The sequence below is a fragment of the Brachionichthys hirsutus genome, chromosome 15, assembly GCF_040956055.1.
Source record: "Brachionichthys hirsutus isolate HB-005 chromosome 15, CSIRO-AGI_Bhir_v1, whole genome shotgun sequence".
In the NCBI taxonomy this organism is placed as follows: Eukaryota; Metazoa; Chordata; class Actinopteri; order Lophiiformes; family Brachionichthyidae; genus Brachionichthys; species Brachionichthys hirsutus.
The window spans coordinates 4,751,864-4,765,662 of record NC_090911.1 but is presented as its reverse complement, the minus strand read 5'-3'; the positions used below and the strand labels follow the sequence as shown (position 1 = coordinate 4,765,662).

General features: G+C 39.0%; 4 protein-coding genes across 4 annotated transcripts; 3 read left to right on the top strand and 1 right to left on the bottom strand.

Annotated features, from left to right (window-relative positions):
• Nucleotides 1-212: 212 nt before the first annotated feature.
• tmem59 (transmembrane protein 59) lies at nt 213-3,502 on the top strand. Its single transcript, XM_068748755.1, has 8 exons — nt 213-408; nt 632-737; nt 932-1,026; nt 1,121-1,273; nt 1,374-1,446; nt 2,071-2,194; nt 2,282-2,399; nt 2,850-3,502. Exons 1-8 carry the CDS (start codon nt 253-255, stop codon nt 3,000-3,002), a joined length of 978 nt encoding a protein of 325 aa, XP_068604856.1. The 5' UTR covers nt 213-252; the 3' UTR covers nt 3,003-3,502.
• Nucleotides 3,503-4,991: 1,489 nt separating this feature from the next.
• Nucleotides 4,992-7,014, bottom strand: lrrc42 (leucine rich repeat containing 42). The gene is made up of 7 exons (XM_068749192.1): nt 6,626-7,014; nt 6,400-6,531; nt 6,191-6,312; nt 6,002-6,087; nt 5,812-5,925; nt 5,610-5,694; nt 4,992-5,533 (listed from the first exon to the last, which is right to left on the bottom strand). Exons 1-7 carry the CDS (start codon nt 7,012-7,014, stop codon nt 5,244-5,246), a joined length of 1,218 nt encoding a protein of 405 aa, XP_068605293.1. The 3' UTR covers nt 4,992-5,243.
• Nucleotides 7,015-8,078: 1,064 nt separating this feature from the next.
• yipf1 (Yip1 domain family, member 1) lies at nt 8,079-10,383 on the top strand. The gene is made up of 9 exons (XM_068749008.1): nt 8,079-8,112; nt 8,242-8,396; nt 8,521-8,601; nt 8,691-8,778; nt 8,946-9,062; nt 9,153-9,319; nt 9,477-9,659; nt 9,820-9,908; nt 10,196-10,383. The coding sequence occupies exons 1-8, from the start codon at nt 8,079-8,081 to the stop codon at nt 9,904-9,906; spliced, it is 912 nt and encodes a 303-aa protein (XP_068605109.1). The 3' UTR covers nt 9,907-9,908; nt 10,196-10,383.
• Nucleotides 10,384-12,840: 2,457 nt separating this feature from the next.
• On the top strand, nt 12,841-13,587 carry zgc:113691 (uncharacterized protein LOC503529 homolog). Its single transcript, XM_068748847.1, has one exon. The coding sequence runs from the start codon at nt 12,841-12,843 to the stop codon at nt 13,585-13,587; it is 747 nt and encodes a 248-aa protein (XP_068604948.1).
• The last annotated feature ends 212 nt before the right edge of the window (nt 13,588-13,799 follow it).

Sequence of the window (13,799 nt, the reverse complement as noted above, 5' to 3'; positions counted from 1 at the left end):
CAGTTTTTTCTATGGTGTGCACAATATATGTATGTATATGTATAAAAGAACAAGAAAAAAGTTATTCTGAACGAAAATCTATATCAAACCGAAATTGATTGATGACGTCAGAGCATTTCAGGAGAATGTCGGAGCGCAGCACATCGAAACATCTCGCGTGTGGCTGAGTTCCCGCGAGATATCAACTCGATACATCCAGACTCAGCAGGAAGTGAAGGGAGTGTGTTGTTTGTTTGGGATTAAGCAGGCGAGATGTTTCCTCAATCCTCCTTCGTCTGTTCTTTGGGATTGTTCTTCGTGTTTTCGTACACGCCAGTCTCGTCCGAAGGGTTCGAAAGCGTGTTGGGAAACACATCATCTTGCCACAAGTCATGTGAAATGACATACAGTTTGCACACCTACCCGCAAGTGAGTACTCCTCTCGACGAGCATACGAGCGATAATGTCTGCTAGCGTTAGCTAACGCTTCATTATATAAGGAAGAAAACAAAGTCTGCATACTTTTCCTCGTCTTATCATTGATTATATTTATGTTTGCGACAGTTTTAAACTAGCGACGATGAAACTTGAAAGATCGTAAATGTTTACGGATACGGATGTTTACCGAAATTACCTCCGGTTTGTTTTGTAGGAGGAGGAACTATATGCCTGCCAGAGAGGCTGCCGTCTGTTCTCAATCTGTCGGTTTGTTCGCGACAGCGACGATCTGAATCAAACCAAATCCGAGTGCGAATCAAGTAAGCTCTGCACTGAGCTTCTCTCCAAATGAATCCTGCTTTGTCATATGCTTCACTTATTCTCTATCTGAATTTGCATTCACTTCCTGTGTTTGCATCTCCCGTTTCATGATGATTACAATGGTTCCTCTTTGTCTAATAACCTTAATCTTGTTTACCTCCTGTAATCTCTCCCCACCTCCAAACTTCCCCAGCCTGTCATGAAGCTTACACCCAGTCAGACGGACAGTTTGCATGCGATCTTGGCTGTCGCAACCAGATTCCATTTGCTGAACAACACCTTGAGCAGGTATAAGTATCTAACAATCACTCGGGTAGTGGTCTGCGTGGACAGAGACATCAATCAATAAAGAACTGAGTACTTGGTAATGCTTTTTTTTCAGTTGGAGGCCATGGTGCCGAAGATTCACCTGCTGTACCCCCTGTTTCTAGTCAGGGGGCTTTGTGAGGATGTAGTCAATCAGGCACAGAGCTTCATTACATCCACATGGACATTCTACCTCCAGGCTGATGATGGCAAAGTTCTCATTTTCCAGGTCTGGCACTTGGGATTTCTGTATGCAGAACAGTTCATCCTGGTGCTGTACAGATGTAATGAGGAACATTGTCAAATATCCAGTTCTGATTCTGTTTCAGAGTGAACCACAGGTCGATTTTTTCTCCCTGGATGACAATGAAATTGAAATTAAAGAGGCATCAGACAAGAGTGGTAAGCACCTAATTTAAAATCCAAATAAGATGGTGATATTTCACCTTTGCAATTTTGTGTATCCGTCTGAGAAGACCTCCTTTGTTATGCCCAAAGAATAGACCCCCAGTACCTTATGCACCTGCATGGACTCCATGTAAGGTTTACTGAGAAAACAATTAAGTGCCCACCTGTTCTAGGAGATTTAGCTTGCATTCAAAATTAAACATCTACCAAATTTCATTGGTTTACTTTTGCAGATGTAACTAGGAGAAAAAAGTGTTTCAACTGATAAATCATTTCTAGTTGTTTCAAGATGCTGATCTGGAAGTTAGACATGACAAGCCGACCATGACTTTTACAAAGTGTTTACATATGAGGATAGAGTTACACAATTTTCAAATTGTGCACAAAAATGCTATCGAGGTGCAATAAAGAGCACTTGAAGTTGAAGTTAAAAGTAGAGCTGGCTAATCCTGATGTTCCATGGGTGTGGATGAAATTAAGTGCAATAATGCCGACCTTGTCCATCAAGACAACTCTTGAAAGAGGCGACATTTCAAACATAAAGCCGCAAGTCTTTAATTAAGGGAAAAGAGCAGATGTGTGTTCACATGAAGTAACAGTTATTCTTTAAATTTCAAGTCACCGGGATGAACAACCCCATTTACAAAGAATACCAGCGCACATTAATCCTGGAGAGAGACAGAGACATGACGGAAGACGCAAGCCACAAGAATGAAGACAACCTACTCAATTGTCTTTCAAGGCAGGTTAACCTGCTCCATGTTATCAAGGAAATTAAAATTCTTACTGGTCACCTATTTAGTATTAATAGCATCTTTGTCGTCCTCAGAAAATCCTGGCTAGCAGGTTGGATCCTTACTTCAACTCTGGTCCTGTCTGTGCTGGTGTTCATCTGGATTTGCTGTGCCACTGTGGCCACTGCCGTTGACCAGTATGTACCAGCTGAGGTGAGTTCTGAGGTTTCAGGTCCACTGTGCAAGGTGTGTAAACGAAACTACAACATAATGAAGTTAATCTCCATAGGCCGATTGATGAGCTTTAAATGTGCGGGTTGTTTTCACTGCTGTGATATGAGATGGTTTATGGCACGCCACATTGCAATACCTCACCCATCAGCTGAATATTGTTCTGTTGGCCTGGCACAACACGTTGTTTTCTGGATGTTGTAAGGCATAGTTTTTCCTGTCATGCAACACAAACAGCTCTTTAAGATATATTTGCCTTTCATAACACAGAAAAATGTAATTTTATGACAAGATCATCTTTCCAGTAGTGAAGTACTTCTCTTTACGTAAATCCATTTGAATGAGATTTAAAGTTGGGTTAATCTGTGAGCAATGTAGCAGAAAATTCCGATATTTATAATATTTAATTATCACTTACCTTTTTTATTTTAGAAACTGAGCATCAATGGTGACGAGGAGTACACGAAGGACCAGAAACTAACCCCATATCCAACGTCCTACCTGCTAGTTGTGACCTCCAAAGGACCAGATGAGGAAGCTGGCCCCCTACCTTCCAAAGTAAACCTGAGCCAGTCTGACCTCTAGAAGCCAAAGCTGCAGCAGAGAATGGATTTCTTCCTTTAGAATAGTTGCTGTTCTGGCACACCTGCGCTTCTTCATGGTCTAAACAGGAGTAACTACTTGGGTTCCTTCTGAAACTTAAAATTAGAGTGATTAAAAGTGTATTTTTTGTCTGTTTTTATGATAGGTAATGAGGCATTATAAGATGGTGATATTGGTGAGTAAAATTGGATTGGGGATTTTCTTAAAACTTTTGACGTTTAGTTGACGTTAGGTGTTTGATGTGTCCTAATTTGATTAAATAATGTTTAGATCAAGTATTTGTGGCTTGGAGTGATGCAGATTACATTGAAAGCTTGACAATATTTGGTAAATGAATATCTGTTCACTGACTTCCTTATGTTTAATTTAACAACAAAATCCTATGGTCTTTGTCTTAATAGCATCAGTACATAAAGTAAGTTTCTCCTGTTTCACTGCTCCCTGTTCCTGTAATGCTTGGTCGGAATTAAATATATTGGAGTAAAGTTAATTGAGTGAGACTTTTTTTTCCAAGTCGTATATAGTATATTGTTAATTTGGGATCACTAATTTTCATTTCAACAAGACTGCAGTAGTAGACAAAAGGCCTAAAGCTTCCAGTGCAAATATTTCACAGGGATGAAATTTAGGAAAATGCCATCACTTGCATGCATTAAAAATGAATATACATTGGGTATTTTGAAGTCAACCTAAAGAATGACAAAAAGGTTACACTGCTGTAAAAGTCTTCAGCATCATGCTGCAGGAAACCAAGTGGTTTCGGATAGAAAATCTTGTTGAATAAATTTTATAAATTAAACGCAAAGGACAACAATTACAAAAAGAAAATAGCTTACAAACATTGTCACAATCCTAAGCACTGCCTACGATCAAGTTTTACCAGACTTGCACCTGTATGTGCAAATTCCCCAGTTAAACACTAACACAAATGTGTATGTATACATACATGGTATTGCACAGAGCCTTGGTGAAATGCTAGTCTACATGCAGTGCTCTATAACTCTCTAAAACCGAGTAACCAGACTACAAATTGGTTCTGAGTCGTCTGCTGACAATTCTCACCGCTTTCCTCACCGCTTTCATTACTTCACAAACAGACAGTAGGTATGCGGTATGATTGAAGTGACGTGAAACCCGGTTTTCCGGATATACAGCCTTTGATACTCATTGTACATTCATTCCACATCTTAGACGACACCAAGATATTTATCTCGGTTGCTCACAGTATTAATCCTCCTCTGATGGTGGAAGACAGTGAGCTCTTAACTTTATTGACCCTTATTTTCCTCAAGATTATGTGTATAAATTTTGTGTTGGAATATTAATCTGTGTGGTATTTTGATTTAAAATAAACGTGCCCTGTTTAGCCATTGCTGCATGCGCGGCATTACAGTCTGGCTTTATGCTTTTGTAAGAAGCAATGCAGAAAGTAATGCCTTTTGCACCGGCTGAAGCTGAAAACTACAAATTTTAAGGAAAAAAAGGTTTGTACCGTAAAAGGTTTCATCCAGTTGTGAAAGAAAAACTTGCCAAAGCAAATAACTCAAGGGATCCCGAACCAATGACAGGCAGTCTTCTTACAGGGAAAGGTGGATTCAATCACCAGGCAATTTTCAAGATGTGGCGCTTACCTTCTCTTCGATATAGTGTACGGCACGGGGCTATAATATTACAGCGAATAAAAATCAATCCAAAAGGTGATAGATCTAAAAGGCAATCAGCCAGGCTTTACTTTATTAAAAAAAAAAAAAAGGAAAGTCAAATCTGATGCCTCACAGGTTCATAAACTTCAGGTTAGCAGACCAGAGATGCATTAAGGACCACCAACACATGCAAATCTCAGATCTGACATTGTAGGTCCTTCAGTTTCCCATTTTTAACAAACAATATGTGGCATGAGAAGTTGTGGTTCTGAATCAGTTTTGATGCATTAGATGGGTCTACACAATGTAAGCATGCGACTCTCAAGTGGGTGTTTTTGCTAAATGATGAAAACAGCACATGCAGAATCAACTTTATTAGTAAAGACATGTAAAAAAAAAACATAATGTTCTTGCCTGTACCTTGAATTGTGTCAAGAGTTCAGCAGTGAGAACAGTCTGGAAAGGATTTGTTCTTCAAACTTGGTCCAGCATACTTGTGCTGTTTTTGCACTCGGCTCTGTGGCACGCTGCGTCGGCGCATGCCTCAGCGCATGCCTCAGCGCATTCCTCAGCGCATGCCTCAGTAGCTGTTCAACAAGTCCATGTCCTCTGCGCTGAAAGCTGATGAGCATAAACGCTTTGTCGGCTGTTGTGAACGATCATGCTTTTCTGAGTCGCGTTGTCTTTTCGTGATGTAACGCCTGCTGTGCCTATCCTGACGATGCGCTTTGGTTGGAGGCCACTTCTCTGACATGCGACTGTCTGCGGCGGCTTTGTAAAACTGCAGCCTGTCTCCTCTGTCCTCTTCATAGCTCTCGCGTACAAAGGGGGCTGCATTGAGGACTTCTCTGACAAATTTCTGCCTGCCAACTAAAGAATAAAATAAACTTTCAATACTACTTAAATTCCGATCATATTAAATAAGACCATCAAAATACCAACTTACAAAAGTGAAGCGCCGATGTTCTTGATTCTTCCATTTTTCTCTGTTTTGGCATTTGTAAGCCGTTTGTTTCCCACTGGTTTACCACCTGAAATTAGACATTTCTTTAAGGAAGATCCAACAGCGCCACAATACTCCAATGTAAGCAGAAATGTGCCAATGTTAAACAAACATGTTTACTTCCATCAGCAATGGAAATATTTACCTGCTCTGCCCAACCTTCTGTTTTACACTGCAAGTGATCAAATATGTCCAGCGGTTTCTCAGAACAAAGGAGCCCCAACAGGTCAAACATGCTCGTCTTCAATTTCGAGCAAAGCTGGAGGCATGAATCATATTAAAATGACAGCAAAAAGAAAACAAAAATGTGTCACACCCTGCAATGACTGTCATACCTTCAAACCAGTCCCAGATAAATCAAGGTTTTGAAGTTTGGGGAGGCATGTGAGGTATCTGACAGCTCTCTCTGAGATGGGGTTATCTACATCAGAAGTAGAATAATTCATTAGAATCATTGATGGATGTAAACCGCACACTTGAAAGTGGTGGTGAGGACAGATTCAGACAACATTTTCAACACTAACAGGAAAGATCAAGTAATTGAAGACAGTCCAGTCCCTTTTTCATCATCCGGATAGGTGCAGTCAGTCTTTGTAGGCCGATATCTGACAGACCGTTACCACCAATGCAAAGATAAGTCAGGCAGCTGGAAAAAAAGTCAAATATGTTGATACAATATATATATATATCTTTACACCATCTCTCCTTTAAGACTGATAAAGTCAGATATTACCATGCCAGTGAGCTGGATGTTAGATGTGGGAATATCTCATGGTCATCACCAAGTCTGCAGCCAAACAGATCTAGAGACTTCAAACTGTGAAATGTTTTTATATCATTCATTCTTTCATGCAAGAGTGGAAATCTGCAGAAATAGAAGAAACATTACTACCACAGGCATCAACAACAACAACAAAAAAACACAAAACTGGGAAGATGAAGATGTCTCAACATCTTACCTATTTCTCAGACAGAGGGATCCAAGCACCATCTCCCCGTATGCATCGCCAAATAACTGCAAAGCTTTTGGAGAAATGTCTACATTTAAAAACACATGATTCTCCTCTGCTGTCGCAAAAAGTTTCTCTCCAATTTGTTCAGGGAACCCAACCAGAGAATCCACGTGGTGTATATTGTCAGCAACAAACAAAAGGCTGATGTCAAAGAGAGATTTTGTAGTGTATCTGAGACTTCCCTCTGCATTGTAGGTGAAGATGAAGTGCTCTTTTCTCAGCACCAATGGATTTGTCCTCCTGCATGATGACACGGGCTCTGACTGTGCAAGGACTATGTCACTTACACGACGAAGGCTGCCTCTTTCTCGGACATAAATGGTGCTGCAGTCCATACTGAGGTCACATTTACCCCAAACGAATGCGCACGTTTAGCATGACCAAAAACTCATAGCAAGTTGTGCTAGTTAGCATACGACGGGCTTGGAGCTAATAGAATAATAATAATATAAGAATATACTTATGCAGTACCTTTATCTTTAGTATAACTCGCCGATGATCTGTTATGTTATTTTATTCTGTCAAATTACTTATCTAATACGTTTAATTCCAAGTGTTGAAATTCTTTCAGGAGAAAGTAGCGAAATGAACGAACCCTACTATGGCAAAGGTATGCCCCGCCCTACTCTCGCTATGATTCGTCTACGCTGATGTTACGTGACATAAATTTAACCAAACAGCACCCGTCATTGGGAGACCTTCCCGACAAAGACACAAGTACGAACCAATGAGAGGAGCAGGGCAGCTCATACCTTCGCTGTAGTAGGATCACAAATTTGACAATCAACTCGTCCATTAATCATCAATAATTCAATAGTCACTACTCAAAATGTAGCATAATAGTAGCCATAATTTCACGTCAGATAGTAATAAAGTTAAATGTATATTGATTCAAAATATTTAGAACTCTTACTTTGAAACAGAATCGTAAACAGGAAGATGTCGTGTTTACATGGCTAGCATTTCCGGTTCCACGCAACCCGAACTCAACTGAGCGAAATGAAATTATTTTCGTGAGTTCTGAAGGATAATTTGGTAAGCCTGCGTTGTCTAAAGACAACACGTGTTGTTTTCAAATGAAACGAAGGCTCTCGCGTTTGGCAGCCCTTGCATGCGGCATTTAATGCAACATTCGAAGCTGCTGATGACTTGTCAAGCGATGGATTTAATAGCTAGCTGATGCTACCTTATTATGTTAGCGCTGCTTCATAATTGTCATTACGTATTAGCTCGCAGTTTGCAACGTTGTAAAATAATATATAGGGGAATTCATAATTATGATTCCAAAATTATTATAATTATTTTTCTTTTACTTCACAGCGTTCTAAGATTAGGAAAAGTTTCTGATTCTTTCCGATTCGTGGAGAAGGACCTCGTCCCAAAGAGTGAATCCGCATAAATGGCGTCGACAAACGATGCATTCCAATTTAAAGGTGGGTGTCGTTCAGTCTGATGCGTTATTAGGAGATGAAATTGATAATTGGATGCTTTAGCATATTGATCGGTCTGTCTCCTGAGAGGCACAGCTCATTCTAAAAGTGTCATCCTTGCCATGACAATAGAATTCGAAGAAGCCGACAGTATGTTGGAAGCCAACAGAGACGCAATTACCATCCGGATTGAAGATGAAGATGTGAAACCTGAGAAATACAGAAAAGATGCTGGTTTCACTCATGATGAAGACGAAGATCCGTCTGCCGATGATGACAAGAGTGAGGTCTGAACAAGCGTTAAACTTACCCGACAATGTGTAAATGTTCATCATCAGCCAAATTGTTGCTGCATCGCATATTTATAATTGTTGTATGTTAATCTAAATATTTTTTATTTATTTATTCTAGCTTCTCTTTGCACAAAAGAAAAGTGCCCCTTTCTGGACATTTGAATACTACCAAAGTTTTTTTGATGTCGACACCCATCACGTAATATAACTTTTGACCACTATATATATTTTTTCATATTAAGTTATCTAGAGAAAAATGAGGTAATATATGTGTAACATATCTTTCAGGTGAAGGAACGAATCCTTGGATCAATGCTGCCGTGGCCCAGAAAGAACTTCATTCGATTCTACCTTCGACGAAATCCTGATCTTTATGGTGAGCTCTTCCCAAATTGAATTTCTTCTTGTCCTAATTAGTCAAAAAGTGTTTGGTTATTACATTTAATAAACATGTGTTACTTAAATTTGTAATAATTGTTATGAATAATGCTAGAAAGAATAAATGCGTGAACAGCATCTTAGACATAATATTCTTGCTTTCAGGACCCTTCTGGATCTGCACCACTCTTGTGTTTGCTATTGCCATCAGTGGAAACATATCCAACTTTTTGGTGCATCTCGGCAAACCAAACCATACATATACCCCAAAGTTTGGAAAAGGTAAGGGCTCTAATTCACAAACTCTTTTTCAGGTTGAATATAAGAGGACGCTTCGATTTTCAATTAACAAAATATATATATTTTTTCAAGTAACGATAGCGGCAACGACAATCTTCGGCTATGCCTGGTTGGTGCCCCTTGCCCTCTGGGGCTTTTTGCTGTGGAGAAACAATAAGTACATGAACCTGGTGTCCTACTCCTTCATGGAGCTCATCTGTCTGTATGGATATTCCCTTGCGATTTACATTCCTGCCGTGGTAAGACCTGAAATTCACCTCGAGATATTTGTTCGTTTCATATATACAGCACTATGGTGGTGATGTGTCATCAATACATATTGAGCACTGATAGCATGTTCAAATATCTGTTATGAAACGACATGCCAAAATAATACAGTATGTTTTCCCGCATAAGGTCTTGTGGATTCTCCCTCTGGAATGGCTGAGGTGGGGCTCCATCCTGGTGGCTCTTTGCCTCTCTGGTTCAGTTCTTTTGTTGACGGTCTGGCCCGCGGTCAGGGATGACCAACCCAAATTTATAGCAGCAATCATGTCAGCCATTTTTGCCCTCAACGTTCTGCTTGCTGTTGGTTGTAAGGTAACTTTACTCATTAAAATACCTGTACATATGTTTACTGGAGGCATTAATTACAAAGTTGAGACAATCCAGTGCATACCATACTATGTTTAGCTTCACTCTCATTTCTCAATGATCTCAATGGAATACAAAGTTTTTCTTTATTTTGTTTTGTTTTCAGGTTTATTTCTTTGGCAAATTTGATGAAGTACTTCCAACTAAAAATTCTACTGAAGTCGTGGTGATCAAGGCTTCCTCTTCAGCATGAAGGTAGGTAGTTATGTCTGAACCCCACTGAACAATCACTGATAATCTGATACATGTACCTCAGACATAGCAAACTGTAACTTTGCACTTTTTAAATTGCCATTTATTTACCTTACATTCAATCGTATCAACTGTTGTGACCTCCTCCTTTGCTAATAGCTCTACATTGGTGTCCTATAGATTGGCCTTTGTTTGTTTAAATTTACGTAGTAGAGCCGAACAGCTGACACCGGACGTCCTCAACATGAATTCTTCTAATCAAGTGCTATTCTTTTTTTTTTTAACTGCAGGTTCTCTTGTTGCCTTCTTGGAGAGAGTCAAGTTGCTTTGGTGATGGAGTCTAGGGCCGTTTGGATTTCACCTCGACTCAAACATTCTGGTTTAAAGCCTGAGGTCACAGTGCTGTGTGACCCCAGAGACAGAGCATTAGTACCAATTGTGCTATTTCATATTTAAATAAATTGGGTTTGGTGGTGTACAGTTCATAATTGCTCTGTGAGGATTATAGGTTTCCAACTATTTTTTCTTCTGTTAAAATGTAAGGTTGAAATTGATTTTTTAATCCCCAGTGTGGAAATGAAATATATATATTTTTCACTCAATATATTTAGCACACAAAGGACCTGTAGAAATGCAATTAATGAAGAGTGATGGGCTGCCACTTAGCAGTGCCCTTGGAGCAGCTTGTGGGCTTCAGTGCCTTGCTCAAGCTCACCTCTGCAGTGCTCAGGAGGTGAACTGGCAACCTCTACAGCTGCCAGTTCGCACTGCATACTGTGTTACATGTCAAACTTGAACCGGTCCCCTTGTAGACTGAGCTACTGCTGTTAAAACGTATAGGTAATCAATGTTTCCAGTGTTAAAGGTCAGGGTTTGTATGCAAAATGGTAACATGGGGATAGTAAATGATTTTCTGTATTAACAGCAAAGGAATTATTTGTGTTACGTCATTTAAGAGTTGCTCTTATGTACAAACATATGTTGCATTTTCCTCCTGGTAAATTAGAAAGTTCTCTCGACTCATGCCAAAGACCCAAGGGAATTATTATTATTTTTTTCCCTTTTTTTTTTAATCATTTGTTTTTCCTGTGATGTGCTTTTGATAAAATGTATTGAATTGTCCTCCATTAATTTTTTTTATGGGAAAACATTTAAACTTTGTGTTTGTGGGACCCACTTTTATTGCATTGTGTGACAGCAATGATTGAATTACAGTCAAGCCAGACCTTTATCAAAAAACAGTTAAATTAAGTCAGCAGTTATGTCTGTCTTTACTTGCAATATTTTTTATTTGTTTATTTAACGGACAGTGCACATTAATAAACATTTAAATGTGACAGAATTAACCAAAAGGCTATTTTTCATTCATTATCCCTGGACAGAGCTTTTAAGTCACCCTAAATATATAAATAAATGAATACAAATACATATAAAAATAACCACACAATTAAAAACCTATATCGAATAAAACATTTTCAAGTCACACTAAAACATGTCTCCTGACTTACAATTTATCTAGTAACTAAAACCATAAAACCCAATTAGAAAACGTTTAAAAACATTGAGCAGCCAAACCAGCCAGGTGACAAGTAAACAACAAACTAAATAGAGTTACTTTCAGTGGACTGAACATTACTTTCATAATGTTTGGGAAGGTTCTGAGATTTCTTAGTCTTGTGATGGCATGAAAACCACATTAGATCATACAATTGGTCAAGAGTGCACTTTATTGGTGATCATTAGAAGTGCTGGTTAGTGTATTGTACTGTACATAATTTAACAGAACAATTTAGACTCATCTTGTAAATAAAGGTAGCACTTTGCATTATAGATGGATAAAATACTGTTTTATTGAGCTATATAAACCTTTTGAGTGATTTAGCTATTGAAAACACTACTGGTATTTACAAAAATAAATGTATAATTTTGTTCTCAATTGTTGCTCTGTCTGCAACATTTCCTTACATTAAATAAATAGATATGAAAATATATATTATATATTTGTATAATTCATCACAATAAAGCAAATCTGACTTAAAAAAACAAGTTGTCTACATTTTCTCCATTAAAATATAAACCGCAGAAAAGTTAAACTGGATATCTTAAACTCAAATAAATTTAAACCCATCTAAAATATCCAAGCCCAATCACAGCTTGTCTGACTACGAGTCTTCAGCAGCATCTGTTCATTTTAATCTTAATAAATGGGTGGAAAATTCTTCACTGAATGCGTCATATAAAAAGAGAGTGAACAATGTTTGTTCCCATTGTTTTGTTCAGAAAACCAATTATCAGGCAGGACAGACTTAAATCACACCAGCCCCCCCGACCCGTGACTGCAACCTGACTCTGTCTACTACCTCCTGACAGCACTGAAGGTTGCCATTACATTTTAACCATTGGTCACTTTAAGTATTTAGGAAGGAGTTCTCAAGTAGGCCATGTCAACCTTTAAAAGTGGGCATTTTGCTGAAGCTGCTGTTATTTGTCCCATGTCATCTGTCTAAACTTGTGTTTGTGCCCCCCTAGAGTCTGCTGTGTCACAGTTCAGATACAGGAACCACCTGCACTGGAAAATATGATGTAACATGCATGTTAAGCCAGTATCTACTGGTAAACTGTGTGGTCACTGAACTTATACTCAAATAATTTATCTGCAGTCGCAACTTAATATTTCCATTAATTAACAAAATAGAATAATGTGTGTGTCACTTGATCACAGGGCCGGTGATGCCCTAATTAATGGTCATTCTAGCCCAAGCTTTAAGTTACACAGGAGTTGTCTGTCAAACAGATAACACCGTTGGAGGAATGCCACTCGCCTCAGCCTCAGACATGCATGCAGCTGCTTGTGATCAACCAACACAATGTTCAAGGACTCGGAAGAGAAAATGTCTTTTTTAAGATTGCAAAGTGATTGAGGTCTTACATTAGAATGGCTACACCAAACTTTAAAGGTGAAAAATTGTCCAAATTTGAGACATTGAAACTTTTGGAGAAATGCAGAAAGGAAAGAGATGACGCCGTTCACAGAGAAAATACTCTCCGAGAGAAACTCAGGCAGTATGAGTCGAGGATCCGCTCAACGGATGTGTTGAAACAGAAACTGAAGAGCTTGACGACGGACAACAAGGAACTGAGGAAACAAGTGAAGCTTCTTCGTACTGAGATTGGACTAGAGTGCAGCCCTAACTTCATTGGAAAGACCACTAAGGACATAATCAATGACTTGCATGAAAAGGAACGCGAGTGCAGTTCCCTGGTTCAGAAGGCTGGGAAACTAAGTCTGACCATTGATGACCTGACATCAGAGCTGGCAAACACAGTGACATCTAAAACAATTTTGGAGGAGCAAGTGCAGACGTTGCAGCAAAATCTCAAGGACATGACAAATAATCAACGGCGTCTGCTGAAGTTGTGGGAGGATAAGAAGTCCCAGCGAGAACAGCTTGCCCTCCCTGCAATTGGACAAAAACCGACTGCCTGTAAAGCAGTTCAAACTGAGATGTCCATTAGTTCATCACAAAAGCTCCCAGTCGATGCTTTTGAGACAAAGCCATCGTCTCGTGATCATGAAAGAAGAACTGTTTTGGATAAATCCCGTTTTCCCACTTATGGAAATGGCTATAATCACGACAAGAAAGTTTTCTTGTATGATGAAGCCAAAGGAATTCAGAACTGAACTGATTCACTGAGTACTAATTGTATATACACAAATTAATTCATTAATTCAAACAATGAATTGGGCTTTACTGGTGTGACAGGAAATATATTCTATCATTTGGTTGTAATATACGTACCTTTACAGTCCTGTAAACATTTATCCAATGCAACTTTTAAAAGCTCTTGTTTGTGATCTTTTTCCAATTTTATTAAGCTTGCATGGGCCAGACA

Bases quoted from the DNA above. Each gene is read 5' to 3' on its own strand.
- zgc:113691 (XM_068748847.1), top strand. From the start codon at position 12,841: ATGGCTACACCAAACTTTAAAGGTGAAAAATTGTCCAAATTTGAGACA.
- lrrc42 (XM_068749192.1), bottom strand. From the start codon at position 7,014: ATGGACTGCAGCACCATTTATGTCCGAGAAAGAGGCAGCCTTCGTCGT. The intron at 6,313-6,399 runs GTAATATCTGAC...CTTTTTTTCCAG, and splicing joins ACATCCAGCTCACTGGCATG to CTGCCTGACTTATCTTTGCA. The intron at 5,695-5,811 runs GTAAATATTTCC...GTCTAATTTCAG, and splicing joins CAGAAGGTTGGGCAGAGCAG to GTGGTAAACCAGTGGGAAAC.
- yipf1 (XM_068749008.1), top strand. From the start codon at position 8,079: ATGGCGTCGACAAACGATGCATTCCAATTTAAAG. The intron at 8,113-8,241 runs GTGGGTGTCGTT...CCATGACAATAG, and splicing joins CGATGCATTCCAATTTAAAG to AATTCGAAGAAGCCGACAGT. The intron at 8,602-8,690 runs GTAATATAACTT...CATATCTTTCAG, and splicing joins TTGATGTCGACACCCATCAC to GTGAAGGAACGAATCCTTGG.
- tmem59 (XM_068748755.1), top strand. From the start codon at position 253: ATGTTTCCTCAATCCTCCTTCGTCTGTTCTTTGGGATTGTTCTTCGTG. The intron at 1,027-1,120 runs GTATAAGTATCT...CTTTTTTTTCAG, and splicing joins CTGAACAACACCTTGAGCAG to TTGGAGGCCATGGTGCCGAA. The intron at 2,400-2,849 runs GTGAGTTCTGAG...TTTTTATTTTAG, and splicing joins ACCAGTATGTACCAGCTGAG to AAACTGAGCATCAATGGTGA.